At 42.1% G+C, this 25,433-nt stretch overlaps 2 protein-coding genes across 2 annotated transcripts in view; both read left to right on the forward strand.

Moving 5' to 3' along the window:
- Nucleotides 1-2,780: 2,780 nt before the first annotated feature.
- LOC308296876 (hemoglobin subunit beta-2-like) overlaps nt 2,781-25,433 on the forward strand; it is a gene marked incomplete at both ends in the record, with an annotated part of 40,680 nt that continues 18,027 nt past the window's right edge. The window contains one exon of the mRNA XM_080740226.1: nt 2,781-2,884. Within this exon, the coding sequence (XP_080596352.1) occupies nt 2,781-2,884 (104 nt within the window). The remainder of the gene's footprint in view (nt 2,885-25,433) is intronic.
- Nucleotides 2,938-6,452, forward strand: LOC308307944 (hemoglobin subunit beta-2-like; the record flags this gene model as incomplete). The annotated part of the gene is made up of 2 exons (XM_080753280.1): nt 2,938-3,219; nt 6,321-6,452. 2 exons carry the CDS (start codon nt 2,938-2,940, stop codon nt 6,450-6,452), a joined length of 414 nt encoding a protein of 137 aa, XP_080609406.1.

Genomic DNA, 25,433 nt, shown 5'->3' on the forward strand with positions numbered 1-25,433 from the left:
CTGGGTTGCACCATCAGGCCAATTTTTGCAAAACTTATTTTTGGACACGGCTCCTATAGATTTTGGCCTAAAATCTCGCAAAGCGGTGCACAGCACTCGTTGCCCACTGGGTTATTTTAATTGGCACAATTTGAAAATAAATACGAAAACAAAAATTTAAATAACTACTAGTAATTGTCTGTCTATTACAGTAATAAACTCAGTGGAAATAGTGTGTGTGTGTGTGTGTGTGTGTGTGTGTGTGTGTGTGTGTGTGTGTGTGTGTGTGTGTGTGTGTGTGTGTGTGTGTGTGTGTGTGTGTGTGTGTGTTTGTCAGTCTTCTCCTGGAAGGGTTGGGACCCATTCAGACCTGGATAAGCATCTGTGTCATTTTAGACTTTAGCGTTGGCTATAAAGCTGAAAAAGCTGAAGCTAATCTGCAATTCTTTTGTTTTGAAAGAATATAGATATTTTTAAAGCAAACATTTTTAACCCAAATGTTTGCTTCCAAATATGGGACCAAATATTTTTAGATGGAGGGGTTCTGCAGCCAATTAGCCTACATATCATTTAGGGGTTTTGACTTGAAAATGTTTGAGCACCACTGATATAGCATCAACATAGGTTTTTATAAAAAACTGTTTGGATTTAGCAGACATTTGTAGAATCGGCCTCAGGCCTTACAGTAATTGGATGAAGAAATGAACGGACATTTGGAGTATATTCATATTGTGGCAAAAAGCTTGTCATTGTTACGATCCAAACAAATAAGAAAAACTAACCCCCAGAAAGGTATCATTTTCAAAATGGCACATATTTCCTCCTAATATATATTCATTTTAAGCTCCCGTGGACGCCATCTTGAAAAAATGTCTTTCTAGTAGTTAGTTTTACCTAAACTATTAGTAAGATATTTGGCATACCCAACTGTAACAGAATCCATTGAAAATCTCTTCCATCAATTATGTGGGGTTTATCGACTTATTTAATATTGGATTCATTGCAAACAGACCACTAGGGGATGAGCACAACGTGTTTGCGATGGTTTTTGAAAACCGTATGCCCATACCTAACATCATGCCAAAAATCTAAAGCTTATCACCAAGTGCACAATTGTTATGATTTTTTATATATTAAATCCCAGTTTATATGCATTTTAACCTCCTTGCAGCCATTGTGGATGCCATCTTTACATTTATTTTTTTCCTACCTTTTTAGTATGTTATTTAATATTTAGCATATCCAATAGCACCAGAATCCATTGAAAAATCTCTAACATTCATTATTTGTGGTTTCATACTGACCTATCTAATATTTGATTCATTGCAAACAGACCAATGTAGGGAGCGAGCCCAACTTGTTTGCGCTGTTTTTTTAAAACTTCATAACCATAACGTATCACCAAGTGCACGATTTTCACAAATTCCCTCCCAGCTATCCCAAAAAGATAACGTATTTTCCATCAATTACTTACCCCATGAGTCATCATAACTAGAAATATTGGTATCTAATGGACACAAGTCCAGACGAGAGACAGCCGCTGAAATATAGACGAATTCCTCCATTTTTGGGGCCACTGCAGATTTCACACGTTACACTCAGGGTTGGGTTTGTTGGATTCGCAGCAGCTCTCAGTTCTGTGGAACAAAGTCTCTCTGGGTGCTCTTGCAGTCATCTTCACTGTTTTATTCAACTTGTCTTACATTACATCATGATAATATCACAGTGTGACAGCCACAAAGGGTAGCTAAACCAGTGGTGGAAAAAGTACTGCAATGTAGAACTACTCTGTTACGTAAAAGTAAAGGTCTGGAATTACAAATGTATTGAGTAAAATTACAAACCTCTTTGCATTAAAATATACTCCTGTACCGGTACTCATTATGCAGCATGTCCCATTTCACACGTTTCAAAATATATAAAATGCTTTGAAAATAGCCGATCCCCTGAGCAAGCAGGCAGGCTCTATTTAATTATTATTAGCTATTTAAGAGGACAGAGGTCCCTCTGTGCCCAGCAGCTGAGATCTGGTGTGGAGGTGGGACGTTCGCAAACGAATCGGGTCTTTTGAACGGCTCTTTGAAATGAACGATGCGATCCAGTTTGCAGTAGGGAGCCGTTCCTTTCTAATGAACACTGGTGGGAAAAGTAAAAAAAGAAAAAAAAAATCTTTACTTAAGTACTGTAATTCAGAAATACTCTGGCACAAGTAGAAGTTCAGAATTGAAATGTACTTGAGTAAAAGTACAACGGTATTGGTATCAAAATGTACTTAATACTTAAAGTACCACAGTACTCATTTGGCCTTTGCAAAATGTCCCATTTCACAAGTTTTCCAATGAATGAAATGTAGAAAAAACATCTGAAATTAGCAGATCTACAAGCTCACAATGCGTTGTGTTGCGAGTTGCGACTATTTTCAAATGGCAGCATATCAAAAATTAATTTTAGGTTAAATGTGAATGCTAAGGGTGACAATTGTCATCCCCTTGGAAACTAAATATGACACAACTGGCTACTGGCCTCATGTACGTAGGGTGTGGGTCATACTGTATGCTGCTAGAGATAAGACGTCTCTATAAATAGTATGTTGTGGAAGCACTGAGTGACCACTGGCCAAAATCTACTAGAATATTCTAGAAAAGCAGAGACTTATCGGAGACTTGTCATCTCCAACCTATCCCAACCAGTCTTCTCGTGTCGGGGCGGAGGACATTGCAGGTACTTAAAGAGTAGAGGGGCTCTAGTAACTGTAGGTCTGCATTTCTTCTGAGACTGAAAGAAATCACCAAGAAGCAACCATGGATGCTGATGACGTGCTCTTTAATGAGAACGAACGTAGCTTAATTCAATCCATCTTCAACAGTCTGAACTATGAAGAAGTCGGACCCGAGGCTCTGGGCAGGTATAATGTTCGTCTCCAACAAAATCAGATCATTATCAGATGTTATGTCTAACATGTTTTATGACCGTTCCCTTCAACATAATTTCAACCTGCTCTGTCATAATTTCCCCAGGTGTCTGATCGTGTACCCTTGGTGCCTGCGGTATTTCGGCAACTTTGGTAACTTGTACAGCGCCAAGGACATCATGGCCAACCCAATGATCGGAGCCCACGGTATCAAGATTGTGCACGGTCTGGACAGAGCTATGCAGAACATGGACAACATCAAGGACACATATAAGGAGTTGAGCATTCTGCACTCCGAGAAGCTGAAAGTCGACCCCGACAACTTCAGGGTAACATTTATAATAACAACTAATAAGAAGAACTTTATTAATGTATCACCTTTTGTCCCCTAAACAAAAATACAGTCTTTATCAGACTTTATCTGCTAAAGATGAGATTTCAGTATTTTCCCCATTCATTTAGACAAGTTTAACATACGTCTTTATAGCTTTCAATCTGGTACAGCATCTGTGTTATTTTAGATTTTGCTCTATATAAATATAGATATAGATACTTTTTCCGTCTTCTTTTTTGGGGGTAGAGGATTTCGAAGGAGTTTTTAGAAAGGTCTAAAAAGTCTATTTAACAAACTCACCTCTAGCCCAGGTATCTAACAGTGTTACAGTTTTTCACGATTGTTAACGCGCAAAAATCAAAAATTCTGCACAATTTTCACAACCTTAACTTCATGTACCTATTGCTTGACCCGATTTGGCACTACTTTACACTCCCTTTTCATGCATTAGACTTGGATTTTCCTTCTTTACACTCTGATATCAATTCCACATCACCTTATAGTCTACTTCTATACAATACACTACACACAATGTTGGGTTGTTGCACACATTTATACGTAAAATCTCAAAGCATCAAACTAACACGCTCGGATGTCAATTACACCTCACCTTGTTGTCGAAACACTACACTCAATGTTCAGTTGTTGCACACACTTCTGACGTAAAATCTCAAAGTATCAACACACAACACACAACTATTCAAAACTCTACACATTCAGGTCTGAACTTTTATGTTTGTGCTGTTTTATGTTTGACTATGAACAAAGTAGGCCTGAGTCATTTTACAAAAGGAGAAATAGCTCATTCTCCAGAGTCAATGTCATTCATGGTGGGTTCCAATTCAATGGTGTGTTTTCAATTTTGCACTTCAGTGTGCCGTAACTGCTTGGTAGTGTGCAGCAAATGCTTAGTTGTGTGCACTCAATGAATGGTATGTATCATTTGAAAATATGGTGTGTGTACCAAATGAAAACATGAGTTCCATTTTGTGAACACAGTTACTGTAACTGAAGTGCAAAATTGAAAACACAATCGTGGAAATGGAACACACCATTTGAATGACATTGACTCTGGAGAATGAGCTATTTCTACTTTTGTAAAATTACTCAGTGTTGGCCTACTTTTTTTATATAGTCAAACATAAAACAGCACACAAATATGCATCCAAAAAGTTTTATTTGGGTACATGATTTACAGTAGATTTACAGTAGGCATCATGCCTCCGGTCAGAGATGGGCATAAAATATAAAAAAGTATAAAAAAACAAACAAAAAAAAACATACAAATACTTGGTCAGTAATTGGTCTACAGTAATATTGACCAGGATAGTGTCACCAAGATACTATCCTGGTGACAATATCCTGGTATTTGTATCTTTGTATTTCAAATATATTTTGTATTTTGTGCCCATCTCTGCCTCTGGTTCCTGTCTCAATGTTCAGTTGTGCAACAACTGAACATTGTGTGTTTAGACAAAAGGTGCTTGCGTAATTGACATCAGACTTAAATGTGTAGAGTTTTGAATAGTTGTGTGTTCTGTGTTGATACTTTGAGATTTTACCTGAGAAGTGTGTGCAACAACTGAAGATTGTGTTTCGACAACAAGGTGAATTGTAATTGACATCTGTGTGTTATAGGATGATGCTTTGAGATTTGACGTGAGAAGGGTGCGCAACAACCAAAAATTGGAGTGTAAAGAAAGAAAATCCGAGTCTTATGCCTCATTCACACTACAGATATAGCCTTTAGTTGAACGTTTTGCTGGGTAATTCAATGTAATCTCAATGGAAACCAGCTTTAAAGATGCAGGACACACAAAGAACAAAGCTTTGAAAGCTTTAAAGCTGGTTTCCATTGAGATTACATTGAATTACCAAGCAAAACGTTCAACTATATATCTGTAGTGTGAATGAGGCATAATGCATGAAAAGGGAGTGTGAAGTAGTGCCAAATCGGGGCAAGCAATAGGTACATGAAGTTAACGTTGTGAAAATTGTGCCGAATTTTAGATTTGTGTGTGTTAACAATCGTGAAAAACTGTTCAGGGGAGCGTTCTTTAGGTTGAATAATACATTATTGACAAGAATGGCAGCGTGAAGCAGCAACAGCAAACATATAAACAGCAGCATGATATATACAGCAGCAGCATAAGCATAAGCAGCATACACTAAGCATAACGGACTAAGCAGAGCATGACATATGTAGCAGCAGCCTAATGCATAAAGCAGCGGCGTATACTAGGCATAGATACGATAACATCATGAGTATTAATATATAGCAGGACACTGCCAAAGACACCAGGAGCTTCCAGCCAGCAAATTGGTACTGTGGGAGCCAACACATGGGCACCGGTCGCGAGGACGTCCCACAAAAACATACGTGGACGTACTCAAGGAAGACGTAGGGACACAGAACACCAATGAGCTGGCCAGATGTATGGAGAACCGAGATGACTGGAAACAACGATGGAGGGCTCGTCTGAGGACGACCTAGAGAGATTAATACAGCATCCTATATAGAAGAGCATGACTATGGCCTTGGATTCTGCGCTCGGATCAATCCCCGCAGGCCCACGATCCCGAGTGCACCGCACATCGTGGGCTTCAACCTATATCTGCGGTCAATTGATCCGAGACCCCCCGCGGGGCCTGACGCAAAACCCATAGGTGGAGCTGGGGAGGTGGCGGGGCAGCAGCGCAGTGGCAACTGAACAGCTATGGGGCAAAGCCCCCTAAGTATTCTGGGTAGGGGTCGGAACGCACGTCCCGACCGCGTGAGCGCGCACAACCTCTGGACCACTCCCCCGAACTGGCTACGTCACTAGTTCCTACGCTAAATTAAGTGATTTGATGGCAAAGAGTCATCTTGGGAAGGGAGTGTCAGGTTTATCATGTACCAAATGAAAACATGAGTTCCATTTTGTGAACACAGTTAAGTGATTTGATGGCAAAGAGTCATATCTTGGGAAGGGAGTGTGAGGTTTAGCATTTTGTGTGTGAGGTTTTCAGTTTTGTGTGTGCAGTTTTGAGAAAGCCGTTATTGTAGAGAAAAATGTGTGTTAACAATCGTGAAACACTGTAATTCTCTGCCCACAGCTGTTTTCTGACGTCCTCTCCATCGTCATTGCCGGCAAGTTGGGCGTCCAAACCTTCACTCCTGAAATGCAGGCCGCCTGGCAGAAGTTCTTGTCTGTAGTGTGCTCCGCTCTGTCCAGGCAGTACGCCTAAAAGATCATTCAAATTGAACTGTAATTTACAGGGTTATTTGAAATGACAACATCTGAATAAAAACGTGAGAAGGAGATAACTACTGGTAATGTGTTACTTGTGTGTGTGTGTGTGTGTGTGTGTGTGTGTGTGTGTGTGTGTGTGTGTGAGTGAGTGTGTGTGTGTGTGTGTGTGTGTGTGTGTGTGTGTGTGTGTGTGTGTGTGTGTGTGTGTGTGTGTGTGTGTGTGTGTGTGTGTGTGTGTGTGTGTGTGTGTGCGCGTGTGTGTGTGCGTGTGTGTGTGTGTGTGTGGGTGTGTGTTTTCTCACATGGCCCTCTTCTAGTGTCACCATCAGGCCGATTTTTGCAAAACTTATTTTTGAACACGGCTCCTATAGATTTTTGCCTAAAATCTCGCAAAGCGGTGCACAGCACTCGTTGCCCACTGGGTTATTTTAATAGGCACAATTTGAAAATAAATACGAAAACAAAAATTTAAATAACTACTATTAATTGTCTGTCTATTACAGTGTTTTTCGATTGCTAAAATATGTTTTTCAAAACTGTAGGCCCTACGTTTTTTTCAAAATTGCACACACAAAACTCCAAACATCACACACAAATTGCTAAACCCTGGCATCCCTTTGCAAAACAACTCTTTGCCATCAAATCTCTTAACATGTTCACAAAATGGAACCCGTGTTTTCATTTGGTAAACACAGCCATATTTTCACATGACACACACATACCATTCATTGAATAAACACAACTAAGCTTTTAGCTGAACACTACCAAGCATGTACAGAACACTGAAGTGCAAAATGTAAAACACAATCGTTGAAATGGAAGACACCATATATGAATGACAATGGCTCTGGAGAATGAGCTATTTCTCCTTTTGTAAAATGACTCAGTCTACTGTAGGCCTACTTTTTTCATAAACATAAAACAGCACACAAATATGCATCCAAAAAAGTTTTATTTGGATATATGATTTACAGTAGATTTTCTGTAGGCATCATGCCCCCGGTCAGATATGGGCACAAAATACAAAAAAGTATTTTGAAAGAAATTCAAAATACTTGGTCAATACAGGTTCAATACTGACTGTCACCAAGATATTATCCTGGTGACAGTATCCTGGTATTTGTATCTTTGTATTTCAAATACGTTTTTGTATATGTGCCCATCTCTGCCTCCAGTTCCTGCACAACTGAACATTGTGTGTAGTATTTATACAACAAGGTGATGTGTAATTGGCATCAGACCTGAAAGTGTATTTGAATAGTTGTGTGTTTTGTGTGTAGTGTTTAGACAACAGGGTGATGTAATTGGCATCAGACCTGAAAGTGTATTTGAATAGTTGTGTGTTGTTGTAGGTTGATACTTTGAGATTTTCCGTGAGAAGTGTGTGCAAACCTGAAAATTGTGTGTTGTGTTTTGACAACAAGGTGATGTGAAATTGACATCAGAGTGTAAAGAAGTAAAGTCAGAGTCTAATATGATAAGGAAATCTAAAGTAGTAACAAATTGAGTCAAGCGATTGGCGACAGAAGTAAAGGTTGTGAAAATTGCGCCTAATTTTAGCTTTTTGTGTTTTAGCAATCGAAAAAAACTGTAATCAACTCAGTGGAAATAGTGTGTGTGTGTGTGTGTCTGTGTGTGTGTGTGTGTGTGTGTGTGTGTGTGTGTGTGTGTGTGTGTGTGTGTGTGTGTGTGTGTGTGTGTGTGTGTGTGTGTGTGTGTAATTGGATGAAGAAATGAACGGACATTTGGAGTGTATTCATATTGTGGCAAAAAGCTTGTCATTGTTACGATCCAAACAAATAAGAAAAACTAACCCCCAGAACGGTATCATTTTCAAAATGGCACATATATTCCCTCCTAATATATATTCATTTTAAGCTCCTGTGGACAACACCTTGATATTTCTAGTAGTTAGTTTTACCTAAACTATTAGTAAGATATTTGGCATACCCAGCTGTAACAGAATCCATTGAAAATCTCTTCCATCAATTATTTGGGGTTTATCGACTTATTTAATATTGGATTAATTGCAAACAGACCACTAGGGGATGAGCACAACGTGTTTGCGATGGTTTTTGAAAACCGTATGCCCATACCTAACATCATGCCAAAAATCTAAAGCTCAACACCAAGTGCACAATTCTTATGATTTTTTATATATTAAATCCCAGTTTATATGCATTTTAACCTCCCGGCAGGAGAGGTTAAAAGATGCCATCTTGACATTTTTTTTTTCCTACCTTTTTAGTATGTTATTTAGCATATCCAATAACACCAGAATCCATTGAAAAATCTCTTCCATTAATTATTTGGGGTTTCACACTGACCTATCTAATATTTGATTCATTGCAAACAGACCAATGTAGGGAGCGAGCCCAACTTGTTTGCGCTGTTTTTTTAAAACTTCATAACCATAACGTATCACCAAGTGCACGATTTTCACAAATTTCCTCCCAGCTATCCCAAAAAGATGACGTATTTTCCATCAATTACTTATCCCATGAGTCATCATAACTAGAAATATTGGTATCTAATGGACACAAGTCCAGACTGTAATATAGACGAATTCCTCCTTTTTTGGGGTCACTGCAAATTTCACACGTTACACTCAGGGTTGGGTTTGTTGGATTCGCAGCAGCTCTCAGTTCTGTGGAACAAAGTTTCTCTGGGTGCTCTTGCAGTACTATATCATATCATATCATCATGATAATATCACAGTGTGACAGCCTCAAAGGGTAGCTAAACCAGTGGTGGAAAAAGTACTCTTCTTTTTTTTAACGGCTCTTTGAAATGAACGATGCGATCCGGTTTGCATTATAGGGAGCCGTTCCTTTCTAATGAACACTGGTGGGAAAAGTAAAAAAAAAAAAAAAAAAAAAAAAAAAATATATATATATATATATATATATATAAAATCTTCACTTAAGTACTGCAATTTAGAAATACTCTGGCTAGTTAATACTTAAGTACCAAAGTACTCAAAATGCAAAATGTCCCATTTCACAAGTTTTCCAATGAATACAATGTAGAAAAAACATTTGAAAATAGCAGATCTACAAGCTCACATTGGGATCTATAATCCAAATCTACAAAGTAACTAAATAACTAAAGTAACTAAAATGAGACAGTCTTTTGAACGACTCTTTGAAAGGAACGGATCCCAGAGATCCAGCTCACTTCAAAGAGACATAAATCCCATCTCTAATCTAATGCATTACCTCTGGCAGATGAGGTGATACTGTATGCTGGCATTCCTGAGGAGCAGCAATTGTGTGCGTTCCCTGGTGTGTGAGACATTCTTTATTTGAAAAAAATCCAGGATAAGAATCCAGATTAGTTTTGGATGGCTGAATGTTAAATTGGCTGTTTATTAAGGAAGTTTTTGTGTTAGGAAAATGCATAGCGGAGGCATGGCAGTTGCTTTGGAGAAGGATGTATCCATAGCTGTTTATGTATTTTGTTAATGGTATATCTTGGTTTTATGTTGTGAGTGTCCTGTTTGTAAGCTTGTGTGGGCTGGGCATCGTAAGATGCAGGACATTCTAATAAAAAAAACTCTGGGGTTCCAATCTGGGGTAGAAGAGGAAAGTTACATAGTGCAAGGCCAAGACATACACTTGAATGGTTTTGAGGTTTTTATAAATGTGTTTATTCAACATTGCTGCTGGAGTTAGCTCATAGCATCAGTATGAACTTCCAAATGAAGTAAAAATATAGCTGCAAGCAGCGATAAAGTGGCCAAAGCCAAAAACACCTCAAATCATGAACACAGCCTGCAATGTGCGTGAAATCTTGCAAGCACATTCCCAATAAGTCAAGGAACAGATAGATACCACCCTTCTCACATTGGCCTGTTATAGCGCCACCAGCGGGTCAACTTTTGCACAACACATTTTTGGAACAAAATGGACCAATCTTTGACGTCAGTAATGTCAAAGAGAGCACTGCCTGCGATCTTGACATTTTGTACTTTTATAGCCATTGTTTTCTGGCTTGAAGCGAGCCCACAATTGTTTCGAAGGAACAATATTTTCTAGTTCCAGTTTGGTGTGGGTAAAACTGAAATGCAGGAATCCTAAAATAACAATTCTAAAGTCACCCACAAATTTGCTCCTCACTGGATTGAGCAATTGAGCTCAACTTGCACACGGCATTGACCATTAGCATTATTCACACCGTGAGCAAGACATTTTTTCATTTGGCCCACATTCAAGCTGTTTATTGTTTTTTTGGAAACTCAGGCGAGTGTGTGTGTGTGTGTGTGTGTGTGTGTGTGTGTGTGTGTGTGTGTGTGTGTGTGTGTGTGTGTGTGTGTGTGTGGTGTGTTGGTCCTTAGGCTTTTTTATTATTCCTATACATCCTTAGATTAAGTTTTGATATGATAGACCTTGCTGACTGGTACTGTAGCTTAAATGGGGTTATCAGCTGCTAAAGTTGGGCTAGTCCCAGTTGTCCGGTGTCCCAGTTGGGCGGTGGGGGAGCCTTTCCAACAGACTGTAAAGCAAGCGATCTTCATCCAATTCATGCGTTTATCGTGCGCTTGGGCATAAATATAATGATTGCATTCACCACGGCTTCGTAACTCGCGCGGCCGGCGCGAAGAGCAGGACCAAGGTCCGCTGGCCTTCGCGCCGCTTGCAATGTCGTGGACAATAACTGTGACATATAAGCATTGTATTGCTCATCAGTACGGTAGGAGAGCCCGTTCGTACATTTGCCCCTGTTAGTCCACTTCGCCGTCGCCGTTCGCCCAACTGGGACACCGGACAACTGGGATTTTCCCGCTAAAGTTACCATCCCCTGTTGAAAATGTGTATTTTAGACACGGGTGCATACTAGGGCTGTAACGATATAGTAATTGAATCGAAAAATCGATTTTAATTTGCAATGTTCTACTATATCGTTTGCAAAAGCAAAATATTGTAACGTTTTGTCTTTGTATCGTATCGTTTTAAAATGCGTTAGTCGGTATTGAATCGTTTTGCAATGCATATAATTGATTGTATGGAAACTAAGTATTTCTGCCTTGTATTTGGCAATTTTAAGAGAGTAAAATGAAAAAGAGGGGTCTAATTACCTTTACATTCCATATAGCTACTCTTGGTCTATCGATAAATGTGTGTAATCTTTGTGTTCATGTAAAGGTGGGTTTGTCCATACCGGTATGTGTTGAAATATAATGTCCATGTATTTGCTAGATAATCACAGCGTTTACTTCCATAATAATAGATTTTCTACATGTTTTACACAGATTTAATGTATTTGCTAAATAGCTCACAACGCTTTGCAGCGCGACACGTTGTGAGCTTGGAGGTCTGCTATTTTTGATGTTTTCACCAAAAGACCCTGTAGCAACTCATAATGTAATAACGGCTCATAATGTAATAAGGGCTCATAATGTAATAAAAAAAATGTAATAAAAACTCATAATGTAATAATCAGCTCATAATGTAATAAAAAAACGAGTGCATAACGTAATAACCGATTTTTCAATAATGTAGTAATGTAATAATGTGTTACATTACACATAGGAGGCTCATAATGTAATAAAACTTCATAATGTAATACTGTATTTTTATTACATTATGAGCTGATTATTACATTATGAGCTTTTATTACATTTTAATTATTACATTATGAGCTAGTTTTTTATTACATTATGAGCCGATTATTACATTATGAGCTTTTATAACATTTTTTATTACATTATGAGCTGTTATTACATTATTGGTTGCGGGTAACAAACCTTGCCAACTTTGTTGATGAAGAATGGAGCAACTATCTGCTAAACATGCAGCAAATGAATACATATAGGGATCATTTAAAGGGAATACACGATGAATTTTCATTTTTCCAATTTGTATGTGTTTTTTTTTGGTGTCCCACCAGCAGGTTATATCCTCACAAAGTCCTATTTCTGACCATTGTGTCTTTCTCAGTTTATGGGCAGATGTAAGCAGGTTTCAGAACGGGCTATATGATTTTAGGTCCGATTGTGTGCTGAGTGGGGGTTGGGGAGGGGTGGGCAGGCCTGAGAAGGAGGCAGGAGGAGCTGGGAGAGGGTTGGCCTGTTGAGCAGGAGGTGGGCAGGCCTGCTGAGCAGGAGGTGGGGAGGAGTGTGGGGCCAAAACTGGTTCAATAGCGCAGTCCTCCCACTCAGGACAAGGTGGTACTGCAGCTGAAAATGCTCTGAAAGCCAGGCAGAAATGACAGGGGCTCTGAGTGGTAATTTAGCCTCAAACCTTTTGAAAAACGCAAACAATGTTATATTATTTTTAAATTATTAAGTTATTTTTAAAAGCATGGTGTAGAACCATTAACTGTACAAAGAGCATCCACAATGTTCAACGTACAGTTCGTGATTGTATCGACGCTGAGTATTGATGCAATATCGATAATATCCCCATGTGGTCAGTATGACGACAGTCTGCCATTGCTAGTTCTGGGCCACTTTGCCGAAGGTCATGGGGACCATTATGTAAGCCTTGATGGACAAGTCACACACTTGATTCAAAGAGTCCAGGAAGCAGAGGAGAGCGCACCACTTCTATCTGTCCCTCACTCTGGCCCTAAGTCTGGCCCTCACTCTGGCCCTGACCCTGTACCTCACTGTGGCCCTGACCCGGTACCTCACCTTGGCCCTGACCTGTACCTCACTCTGGTCCTAAGTCTGGACAGATCGAAGTGGTGCGCTCTCCTCTGCTTCCTGGACTCTTTGAATTAAGTGTGTGTTATCGATGTTGCATCAACACCCAGTGTCGATACAATCACGAACTGTATGTTGAACATTGTGGATATTCGTTGTACAGTTAAATGATCCCCATATGTATTCATTTGCTGCATGTTTAGCAGATAGTTGCTCCATTCTTCATCAACAAAGTTGGCAGGGTGTGTAGCAACCAATAATGGAATAACGGCTCATATATAATAAGAGCTCATAACGTAATAAGAAATGTAATAAAAACTCATAATGTAATAATCGGCTCATAATGTAATAAAAAACAAGTGCATAATGTAATAATTAAAATGTAATAAAAGCTCATAATGTAATAATCAGCTCATAACGTAATAAAAAATACATTATTACATTATGGAGTTTTATTACATTATGAGCCTCCTATGTGGAAGTTCTTAATGTAACACATTATTACATTATTACATTATTGAAAAAGCTGTTATTACGTTATGCGCTCGTTTTTTTATTACATTATGAGCTGATTATTACATTATGAGTTTTTATTACATTTTTTTTTATTACATTATGAGCCCTTATTACATTATGAGCCCTTATTACATTATGAGTTGCTACAGACCCTTTTCGAAATGTCAACCCCTGCCTCTCTAACATTCCCTGCACGTCCCTGCTGATGCTGTAGAATCAGCATATATCATTAGGTCTGCATCAAGTAAATACAACCATGTTGTAATGTAGAGAATACAATGTTATTATTATATTAGTTAATTTTAGGTATAATATGCTGCTCTGCTAGAGCTAGACCATAGGAAACCTTAGTCACAGGTGCCAACATGGGCACAGGGGAGGATGATCACTGCATGGCACACTGGCATATGTGTGAGAGAGAGGATTTGTCTTTCTTTTTTAAATGAATTATTAAAATAAATCTTAGTCAATTAAATTAACCCCTCACATCTGTATGCAAATGACATCCTCCTCATAATTCTACATTCATTCAAGCTCTAAACTCTGACTGAGGAGGGAGTGTGAGAGATACATAGGTGGGGTTGTTGCTTTGAGTCTAATGATCATTACAATGTTCTGATGTGAAAGAACATGTTACAAAGGAGGAAGGAAAATAAAACAAAGGTTGTTATGTATGTGTTGTTATGAATGTGGTCATGTCAAGTCAAATTCCAGTAATGTCTCTTCTTCACATTGTCATCAGAACTGTTGATGTGATCAACTTCACACATGCTGTATACAGTGGGTCACTATAGTGACTTTGTCAGCCAGGTGGCCACTTGTTATTCTATAACCACATGAACCCTAGCTTCCCTATTGTGGCTAAACTGACTGCTTCTGTAACTTAGTCATACTTCTCTTTGTTTTCTTGTTTTCATACTTTTTCATCATTAACCTCCCAGTGTGAAATAAATAAAATAAAAACAAAGTTGTGTCAACCTATAAACCAGTTCAATACTATACCATAGACCAGTGGATCAAAATCCTTTTCATATGCATTAGGCCTGTGGTGGAATTCAGATCAATCAATAATCATGATAAAATGAGGAGACAAGACAATTATATTAGGTGGTGGTGTGGTCAAGTTTTATGTAACATGATAACATGGACAGAAGTACAATTAACACTCTGGGCAGTGTAATAGAGTTCTGCCAAGAAGAATGGTCAGACACTAGAGTTGTACTGTGTGGCTTCAAGGCCTCTGGAATGAGCTGTACCATAACAAGATAGGCTTTACCAAAACAATAGTTACTGAGGCCTACTGAAGACCTCTCGACTCCTAACTATCAAGTATTAGTATCATCATAAAGACCTATATATTAAAGCTATACTGTGTAAGTTGCTCAACTAGTGATCAGTAGCGGTATTGCTTTTTTCGGCCGTTTTTCGTCCGGAGTCGTCGCGGACCACCGCCGCGGACCACCGGAGCGGCGCCGCAAACCACCGCGACCGATAGTAATCCGTGGAGGGGTAGAACGCATGGTAGAAGTAATTTTCTGGCCAGGATTTGTGGATTAAGAGGTTAAAATCCTTCACCATGGTAAACACTGTAGCCAAGCGGAGGCGCTTCCTGGAGACCAGAGCAGATAAGCTGTGATTGGCCGGTAGTGTACCATGTGTGCATGATCGGCGATGTGATTGGGCAACGTATACACAACGTATACAGATGATGCAGATTACGTCAGTTTGGCGCGAAATCCCGCCCCTGTCACTGCTAAGAAGAAAACATATAAAGAGAAGGCTTCAGAAGCTGAAAATAACGGAGTGGGTGTTCTAATACTTTAGCGATTTAACAGTTAGGACAATTTTAAGATTTGTTTTGTAAAAAAAGTTACATGGTACAACTTTAATATAATCAATGAATGCATTATGTACTCTATAACGTCACACATAATCAATCATGATAATCTCTAATCTACTGCAGGCCACAGACCCCATCTGAGAATATTTTGTACCAGAAACCCCAATACAAGATTTGTGTTATTAAAATGATCAAAACAAAGTAGATCTACAACATCACAATGTGCTGCAAGGCCTTGTAGAACTTGTAGATCGGCTCTTTTCAAACAGTAAAGGGTTAAAGTGGTTAAAGTGACTGTGATGCTATGTTAACACATTTCCCTGGGGACCCCCTGGAACCCCTCAAGGACCTTTGAGGACCACATACAGTAGTCAAATAATTAATAGACTTCAACAATGCTGTTGTCAAGTAAAGACTTATTAAATACTTCCACTGCCCAGTTTACAAGTTGATGATAAACCTGGTTACAATACAACACATTATTAATGAATGACAATAACAACAAAGGTTTTACATCACATGTACTTACAATACAGCAGTGACAACATCACAGGCAGTGAAATTATTTAACTTAAAACCTCAACAGTGTGACAACAATAACAGTATATTAAGATAAGAAATAAAGGCAAAGCTACCAACACAAATAGAAACAGCATAACATCACCTTCTTAAAATAATGGCCTACATCATTTCTTTCAGAAAACAGAAAGAAATGATAAAAAAAAACACGATATATTTCTTATTAATTTCATCCAAAAGGTTTATAACAATATTGACATAAAAAAATCTGTCTTCTGTTACAGTATGTAACAGAGGATTACATTACTTAGGTCAATTTCTATTTTGTCTTTGATTTTGCCAAATTATTTATGGAGTAACTGACTTACTCCAGACAGACAGACAGACAGACAGACAGACAGACAGACAGACAGACAGACAGACAGACAGACAGACAGACCATTTGATAAAAACTGCCCAAGTCATATGTTATGTCACTGTTGAGATACTGTAGGTCATTATACTAAAAGAGGCAGGAACAACATGATCCTTTTCAATTAGGATATATATTTTACCAGAGGTGGCCAGTGTCATGAAGAGCTGATTTAGGCAAAAACATAATTTTACTAAAAATAATGACATACAGACCATTATTTTAAGAAGGTGATGAATTAATTTGTTTGCAAAATTTACAATAAAAGAAAGTAAAGGTTAGACTACTTAATCACATTATCCATGATGCCACTCAAGATTTTTAAGTGTAGAATTTGTAAAATTGTAAAATTGCTTGTAGATCGTCTATTTTTGCTGTGCGACATCATTGTACACTGAAGTATAAAAGCGGGCTGAAATGTTTTCAGCAGGCCTGCCAACCTATTATGAGTTGGGAGTGAGAACAGCACTTGAAAAACAACACGGCTGGGGAGTGCCAACGCGTCAAAACCATGTTTTACCCCAAATCCTTACTATTGACATGAGAGTGACATTATGATGGGAATTCACACAGACAAAACCCTACATCACAATCCACAGCTGTGTTGGCTACAGTACATGCAATTTAACTATTTAATCCTGAGGTCAATTATAAAAATTCTTCTAAATCCTAACAGTTTTTGGAAAAACGTATGTCGCTATATCATTGGTTTTCTAACTTTTTCATGTCAATTTGCCGTGGACCCCCATCTCAAAATATTTTGTACCAGGGACCCCCATCTCAAAATATTTTGTTCCAGGTACCCCCCGAGGCAAACATTTGAGTTGAAGATGTTTGCCTTAGAAATATACAGGCTATATTCAAAGATTATTTTCTTTCTCAAAAATAGCAGATCTACAAGCTCACAGTGTGTCACTTGCGTGTCACAAAGTGACACACTCTGAGCTTGTATATCTGCTATTTTTGAATAGTCAACACAAAAATATTATTATTATTCTTAAACAAGGCAGCAGGTTCCCTGTGAGGTGTTCCAGCCGAGCGAATGCCCAATGGCAAGCAGTGCCAATCATAGCCAATCAGAACAGAATACAAAAAAAAAAAAAAAATACAAATAATGTACATCTTTATCAAGAAAAAGTGTGTCTGAAGGAAACACAAAATCAAATCAATGTATACAGTATATCAGAAAATAAGTGAAATAACTCGACATGTCATTGCTGTAAATGTAAATAAAATATATTGTAGGCTACTTTTAATCTGCTGCATTTCTAGGAACGGGAAATGTAGGCTGTAGGCCTATGCATGAAACGCTTTTGACTGACCTAACCCATGGGAAATAGATACACTTCAGAGAAATCTAAATCCAAATGACCCAACAATATTAATTTTACCAAAAAGAACATTTCACACACTTATTTTTTCACCAACCTTTTATAACATGTTTTTACTTAAAAACAATAACTCAGCAACTTTTTTTCCCCCATGCAAAATAAATAAATAAATAAAAATAAATAATAAAAAATGTCCTGTACTTTTGTTGTGTGTGGTGTCGATAGGGAGCATTATTCCAATCTCTATAAAGAACAGTTGAGAAGATCTACAAGCTCACAACACATCACATCATGTAATCTAAATGGGCTATTTTTGTTATTTTTATGAATTATGAAAAGTATTAACAAGAGCTCATGTCTAAATAATAACTACATTGGATCCATCAGAACACAGGCTCTTTTTTACCTGAAAACCAGTGGTTTTGGACGTAGGTTTCCACCCGACAGCGATGATATCCTATATTATCACATGTATTATTCTACATGAATCACAGGTGACAAGATGTTAATGTATCCTCCACACTTAGTTAATAGCCATAATAATGCTCTATGAATTTACATCTCTCATTAGCACAGAAAAACACTATAATATGACATATATTATGTCAGAGTTGATGGTTTGCATTAATGTGATTACAAATCAATCATTGCACGTCTGTGCAATAATATTTCGTTTAGTTTTTTTTTTACTAATTACATCTTTTTAACTTGACAAAGCAGAACATTAAGCTTCTGTTTCATCTGTTTTTCCATTTTCCTATAATTGTACTTTTACTCCACTATATCTCAGAGGTAAATATTGTACTTTTACTCCACTACAATTAATTGACAACTTTAGTTACTTTGTAGATTTGGATTATTATTACAAAACACACATTTACCACTTCAGCCCTATTTAAACTTTGCCTATTTGAAAATAGCCGATCTACAAGCTCACTTCACGATGCGTTGTGAGCTTGTAGATTTGCTATTTTCAAAAGGCTTTTACACATTATAGACGTAAATACTTTAACTTTTGGTAATTTAAGTATATTTAAATTGATGTCGATACTTTTGTAATTTTTTTTGAAGTAAATTGTGATTACTGGAAATGTACTTAGTTACTGTAACAGAGTATTTTTGCATTGCAGTATTGTTACTTTTATTCAATAGTACTTTTCCAACCACTGGTTAAGAGAAACATCACTTCTTACCACAGGGATACAACTATTGATTATTTTCTTATTGATTACCTTTTCAATTATTCTAATTATCGAGAAGCATATTGAAAACATATTTTGTTCTTTTATGTTACACACACCAAAGATTTTGAAAATAGCCGATCATTGAGGTCATAAATATTTTCACAATTATTAGAAGAAAAAAAAAAAAAAATATATATATATATATATATATATATTTTTTTTTTTTTACATTTTCACCTATAATGGCGTACCCATCACAGGGATACATTTTTAATAGATTATTCTAAGACATTTTCAATCATCGACTATTTTATAATAAATAAATTGATTAGTTCGATTAACTTATGCCCCTACCTCCCACAGATACAGTAATAGGCGAGTAATGTTACAACCGTTTGTACTTCTGTGCATTAAAATGTTATTATTATATTGTTTTACAGTTTAACTTGACAAAGCAGAACACTAAGCTGAAGTTTCATCAATGAAGTCAAAAGAAACATCACTTCTCACAGATACCGTAGCGTGCATTTGAACAACGATAATCCCCCCATCCTCCTCTACTGTACCAGTAGAATGCACAGTTCCAGTCTTCATGGTTCGTAGGCTCTCCACTGCCCCAGTACCTGCAGAGTAAACAACATGTGTATTAACCACATCCACTCAGTCTCTCACATACAGTGACTTTGATAGAAGGACAATAGAAACCAATGTAAAATGTCTCACTGTGATGTTGTTAATGGCGTTCCATTGATCCATGTCCAGTTGCCAGCAGTCCTTTTCAGACCAATCCATGACCACTGATCCCCAGTGATCAATCCTCTGATGAATTCCTGATCATTTGTACATGATTGAAACATAATTAGTCTTCTCTGATACGTTCAGGTGTTCAGTATAATCACAAAATTACACACACACACACGCACGCACGCACGCACGCACGCACGCACGCACGCACGCACATACACCCCCCCCCCCACACACACACACACACACACACATACACACACATTCAGGTTTTCACTATAATCGCAAGTGTTTCGTATGAAACACCTGTTTGTTGAGAATCGAAAGGAAGCACTCCATAGGATATCAGAACTACTCACTCAACTCCCGCAGGACAATTCCCTATTGGTCGAAGGGTTTGTAAATCAAAGACAAGCCCGCTCTGGGCGGGCCCCCTTAAAATCCACGACTTCCTGTCCATCCCCCTCTTGGGAGCACTGCCTGAACCACGAACAGGGTCGTAAGCGGAATGGAGTGCTTCCTCCAGCTTTAAGGCCAAAGGGCCTAGCCACCTTCGCCCTATCGTGAGCCAAATTAATGGCCTCCACGATCCACCCCGAAAGAGTCGACTTAGCGATCTCCGTCTTACCGGAAGACTTCCCATGAGAGACAAAAAGACTACTCGACCGTCTACGGTCTTTAGTCCTCTCACAGTACACCCTCAGAGCCCGAACTGGGCAAAGACAGTTCAGACGTTTCTCCTCTTCCGAGTGGAAGGGAGGAGGATGGAAGGCAAGAAGTTCCACAGGAACCTCCTGCACTACACCATTCTTGGGTAAGAACTGGAGGTGAGGTTTCAGCAAAACCTTACGGTCGTCACTGGAAAACCTCATGCAACCCTCAGCCACCGAAAGGGCATGAAGGTCACTAACCCTCTTAGCCGTTGTCAAGGCCAAGAGAAGAGCAGTCTTGAAGCTGAGTAACTTCAAAGAAATGCTATCCAGAGGCTCAAAAGGGGGCTGGCTCAGCCCGCGTAGAACCACCTCCAAATCCCAGGAAGGAACCAAAGGCCTAGCCGAAACCTTGTCACGTTTAACACCTGCCAAAAACTGTGACACCCAAGGGTTCTTAGAAGGTTTAGAACCCTCAATGCCGCCATGGCAGACGTCGATGGCCGCAACATAACCTTTAATAGTAGAAACTGCTAACTTCTGGTCCACGCAGGCCTGCAGAAAGTCCAGAAGAACCTTAAGCGAAGTACCGGCCGGCGACACCGAAGGGTGATTGACCCGGCACCACGCAACAAAGGCCTCCCACTTTCTTCTGTACACGTCCAGAGTACCGGGAGCCCTGGCCCTCTGCATAGTGTCTATGACTGCAGGGGCCAAACCAGCTGCACTTAGCCTTTCCCTTTCAGGTGCCAGACCCACAGGTCTAGGCGCCGAGGATCCGGATGGAAAATGTCCTGTTTCGCCTGGCTCACCAAATCTCTCAGTAGCGGAAGCTGCCAGGGTTCCCTGACCAGAAGAGGAGCTCCAGGCCCCCTGTCTCGGCGCCACCAGGAGCAACTCCAGAGAGTAGAGCCTGACTCTCTCGAGAGTCGGGCGAATCAATTCCAACGGAGGAAAGGCATAAAGTAGGCCTCGCGGCCACCTGTGAGACAGAGCGTCCAGGCCCAGGGGAGGATTCCCCGTCAGGCCAAAGAACAGAGAACACTTCGCGTTCTCTGATGACGTGAACAAGTCTGCCACCGGGCGGCCAAACCTGAGCCAGATCTCCTCCGCCACCGAGGGGCGGAGAGACCAGTCCCCGTACCGGGGCTCTCCCCTGGACAGCAGGTCCGCGCCACTGTTCAGGAGGCCTGGAGCATGAGATGCCCTGACCGACAGCAGTCGACTGTGGCACCACAGAGCCAAGTCCCGAGCTAGGCTGTCCAGAGCTCGAGACCGTAGCCCCCCGTTTGTTGACATAACACATTGTGGTCGTGTTCGTCCTGATGAGGACGTGCCAACCCAGGATCAGAGACTTGAAATGTTTGAGAGCCAGGAACACCGCCATCAGCTCCAAGTAGTTGATATGGCGGCGACGCATCTCTGGGCCCCAAAGGCCCCTTGTCGTGCGCCCCTCCAGTGTTGCACCCCAACTCGAGAGGCTGGAATCCGAAGTGATCACCTTGCGGTGAACCACCTCTCCCATCTTGATACCCGCCGACAGGAAGCCGGCTTCCCGCCAGGGCAAGAGGGCCTCCACCGCTCTGGAAGGAACCTGGACCAGAGTGCGGCCCTGAGTGGCAGGAATCCGAAGGGATAACATCCACCGTTGAAACGGTCTCATGTGAAACCGACCCAGCCGCACAAGGTGTAAAACTGAGGCCATGAACCCGTGATTCGCATAGCCTTCTCGTAGGGGACTAGGTTCCCCTCCTGGAAGAAGGCTGCACAAGAGAGAAACTTGTCTATCCTCTCCTGGGAAGGGCGGGGGATCATCAACCGGGAATCCAAAACGGTTCCCAGAAAGGTGGCCCGCTGAGACCGGAACAGCACACTCTTTTCGAAGTTGATGCTGAACCCCAGGGACGTTAGGTGATCTATCACCAACCTGGTGTGTCGCGCCGCCTCCTGGCTGGAACTCGCGCAAATTAACCAGTCGTCTAGGTAGTTTGCTATAAACCTGTAAGGGTTTGCTAACCCTTACGGGTTCCTGCGCTCGAACCCATAAGGGTTCGAGCGCCGTCTTGGTCACCAGAACGAAGACACGGGGGCTCAGGGACAGCCCGAAGGGGAGAACTGTGTATTCGTACACTTTCCCCAGAAAAGCAAACCTTTGAAACTTTCGGTGGGGGGGATAGATGGAGACGTGTGTGTACGCGTCCTTCAGATCCAGGGAATTGAACCAGTCGTTCACTCTCACCGAACGCAAAAGGCTGGCGGGAGTCAGCATCTTGAATTTGAAGGTTTTCAGATACTGATTCAGCTCGCTTAGGTTCAGAATGGGCCGTGGCCCCCACTTCTTCTTCGGCACGAGAAAATACGTGGAATAGAACCCGAGTCGGGATTCGTTCCACGGAACCTCTCTTATCGCGCCCTTGAGAAGAAGAGCTTGAATTTCCTCCTGTAAAGCCACTGCTTTGTGGCCAGTCTCCCTGGTGAAGAGAATTCTTGAAGTCAGCGGGGTCTTTTTGAAGAATTGGATTCTGTAGCCCTTTGTTATGGTGCGAGAGATCCAGGGGTTGGGATTGCACCATTTCCACTGAGAAAAACAAATCGCCAGGGGAGTGTAGAGAGAAAAACTGGTCGACACCGCCCCCTCGGGGCATGTGGTGATGCTTACCGAGCGCTCCTCGGGAGGGTTCGCCTCCGTCGCCACGTCCTGACGTGATGACGTCAGAAGGACGTGAGACGTCAGATCCGGCGGAAAACGAGCGCTCCCTGGACATCCGCGGAGCCGGGGGAGAAAACGAGCGCTCCCCGGATCTCGGCGGAGCCGGGGGAGAAACCAACCGCACCTTGGAAGCCGGCGGAGCCGGGGGGGAAAACGAGCGCCCCTTGGGCCGAGAGACCGCCCGGGAGGGACGACTCGAGAGAGGAACCGAGCGTACCTGAAGAGGAACGGTCACGTGACTCGGGAGCTTCGGTGCAGGGAGACAAGGAGACTCCCGAGGGGGCTCATATTTACCTTTAGCAGAGAGTCTTGCAGTGGAGAAAGGTAAAACCCTTGAGCATTCAAAGAGTGTGGAGGGGGAGTTAGGCTGCCCTCTAGTGGATAACTGTGAGACTGCAGTTTTATGCAGGTGGGAGATAAAGCCTGAAGAGGCACTACACCTGGAACCTTTAGAGCAGCTGTGTGTAGACTGTGTGTTTGCGAAATTAGCAGATTGTGAGGAGTAGCCCGAAGGGGCTGAGCACTTACAAAATCCTGTGTCAACTTGGGTGCAAGAGGAAGAATAACACAATTTTTGGGAACACACAATTTTACTGTCTGACTTGCGGGTGCACACAGAACAGAAAAAACAGGAAGCAGACATGCAGGATTTGAAAAAAACACATTTTTCGCAAACTCCCGTTTCCCCCTCCCCAGAGTGTCACTTGCGCTGAGGCTTCCCGCGTCCCCTCGTGGAGCGGTAGTGTGGACGCTAAGGTTGTTCCTCTCTGGCTTTGTGGGTCGGAGGCTCCTGGCTAGGAGTACGACGGCCCATCCTGGAGGAAGACCTGGAGCTGGAGGAGGCTGAGGACTTGGAGCCTCGGTCCCTGCTGGAGCTTGGAGGGCACTGCTTGAAGGGGATTTTGAAGGGGGTAGGAGTGGGCTGGGGGGGCACCACGTGTTCCACTATCTCCTTCGTCTCTTTGCGAGCAGCCGCCTGCTGCTGCATGATCTGGTAGCCTCCTTCCAGGATCTCTCTGGGGGAGCTGGGGAGCTTGAGGAGCTGCTCCCTTTCCTCGAAGGTCTTGTCGCTGGAGAGCGGCGCGAGCCAACGGAAGGCTTCCTGCTGTAGCAGGATGTCCATGCCCCGGCCGAGCCAGGCCACAGCGTGGAAATTCACATCAATGAGGAGCTCCAGAGTGGCAGTGAGCTGGAGAGCTGGCCAGCCCCTTGCTCGAGCTGATGTTTGGCATAGGCGACGAGGAGGCCTGTAGTGTTGAGGTCTCTGACCGCATGGCCCATGGACCTGTAGGTGTCCTTGGCGCCCTTGGTCAAGGTCGCCTCGTATTTGTCCTCCAGTTTGGGAGACGGCCCCAAGGTGAAGGGGCTCTTCGTCGCCTTCGGGTTCTTGTGGAAGAACCTAGCCTGGAGGGTGGTGGCCAGGGGTCCCCCGACTTTGGGGAAGGCCGGAACCCCTAGCCCCCAGCAAACTCCGTGAGGAGAGCTTGTCTGGGTCCCAGTGCTTGTCCCAGGTCTTGTGGAGGGCCTCACGCAGGCCCGGGATCTGGGGGAGCAGGCCTGCGCCAAGGGGGGGGGGGGGGGAGAGAACCTGCGCCACCGTGGAGACAGGGGAGGCAGGGGGGGGGGGGGGGGGGGGGGGTGTACCTGCGCTACCGTGGAGACGGCGGAGGCAGGTGGGGGGTCGGTCGGGGTCTGGGGGGCAGCGGGGGCTACCTGTAGTTCCCGAAGTCCTGTGCCGACCGAAGGAGAGAGGGACTCCGCTGTGGCTTGAGTGGAGGCTCGAGCGACAACAGCAACGGAGGGAAAAGTGGACAGAGGAGAATCATCCTCAGGGACAGAGATGGTGATCTCTCGAGAAGTCCCTGTGTCCATTGGCTCCACCATGGGAACGTCGTCATCCAGATCGACGTCCTCCTCTTGATCGTCGTCTTCCTCTTCATCCGACCACTGTCTGAGGAGGTGCTGGGTGAAACCGGTACCGGAGCAGTCGCTATCTCCGCTGGAGTCTGGAGAATGAGAGCGGTGGCGCCGACAGGAGGAAGGTGGAGGAGGAGCGGAGCGAAAGTCGACTATAATGCCAAGAAGAGCAGCCGCTTGAGTGGCGTGTCGCTGCCTGGTGGAGACCGGGGAATCACGACACAGCTCGCATTCAGGGTGGGTGTTAAGGCCGGAGGCGGCGTGGTCCCATCCCCTGCATTGAACGCACAGGGTGTGCGGGTCGCCCGGCTCCATGAGGAAAGGACAGCCGTCCTTGGAGCAGGGGCGAACGGCTAGGGACGTGGAGGCGTCCGCGGAAGCCATGGAGAAAGCTACACAGGCTAAAGACTGGGAAGCTAACGCTAGAGAGCGGAGCAACAAGCTAACAAGCTAGCGAGGCTGGGCTAACAACAAGCTAGCGGTGCAACAAGCGAACAGGTAAGCTAA

Source organism: Nannobrachium achirus (genome assembly GCF_963921795.1).
Source record: "Nannobrachium achirus genome assembly, chromosome: 2".
In the NCBI taxonomy this organism is placed as follows: Eukaryota; Metazoa; Chordata; class Actinopteri; order Myctophiformes; family Myctophidae; genus Nannobrachium; species Nannobrachium achirus.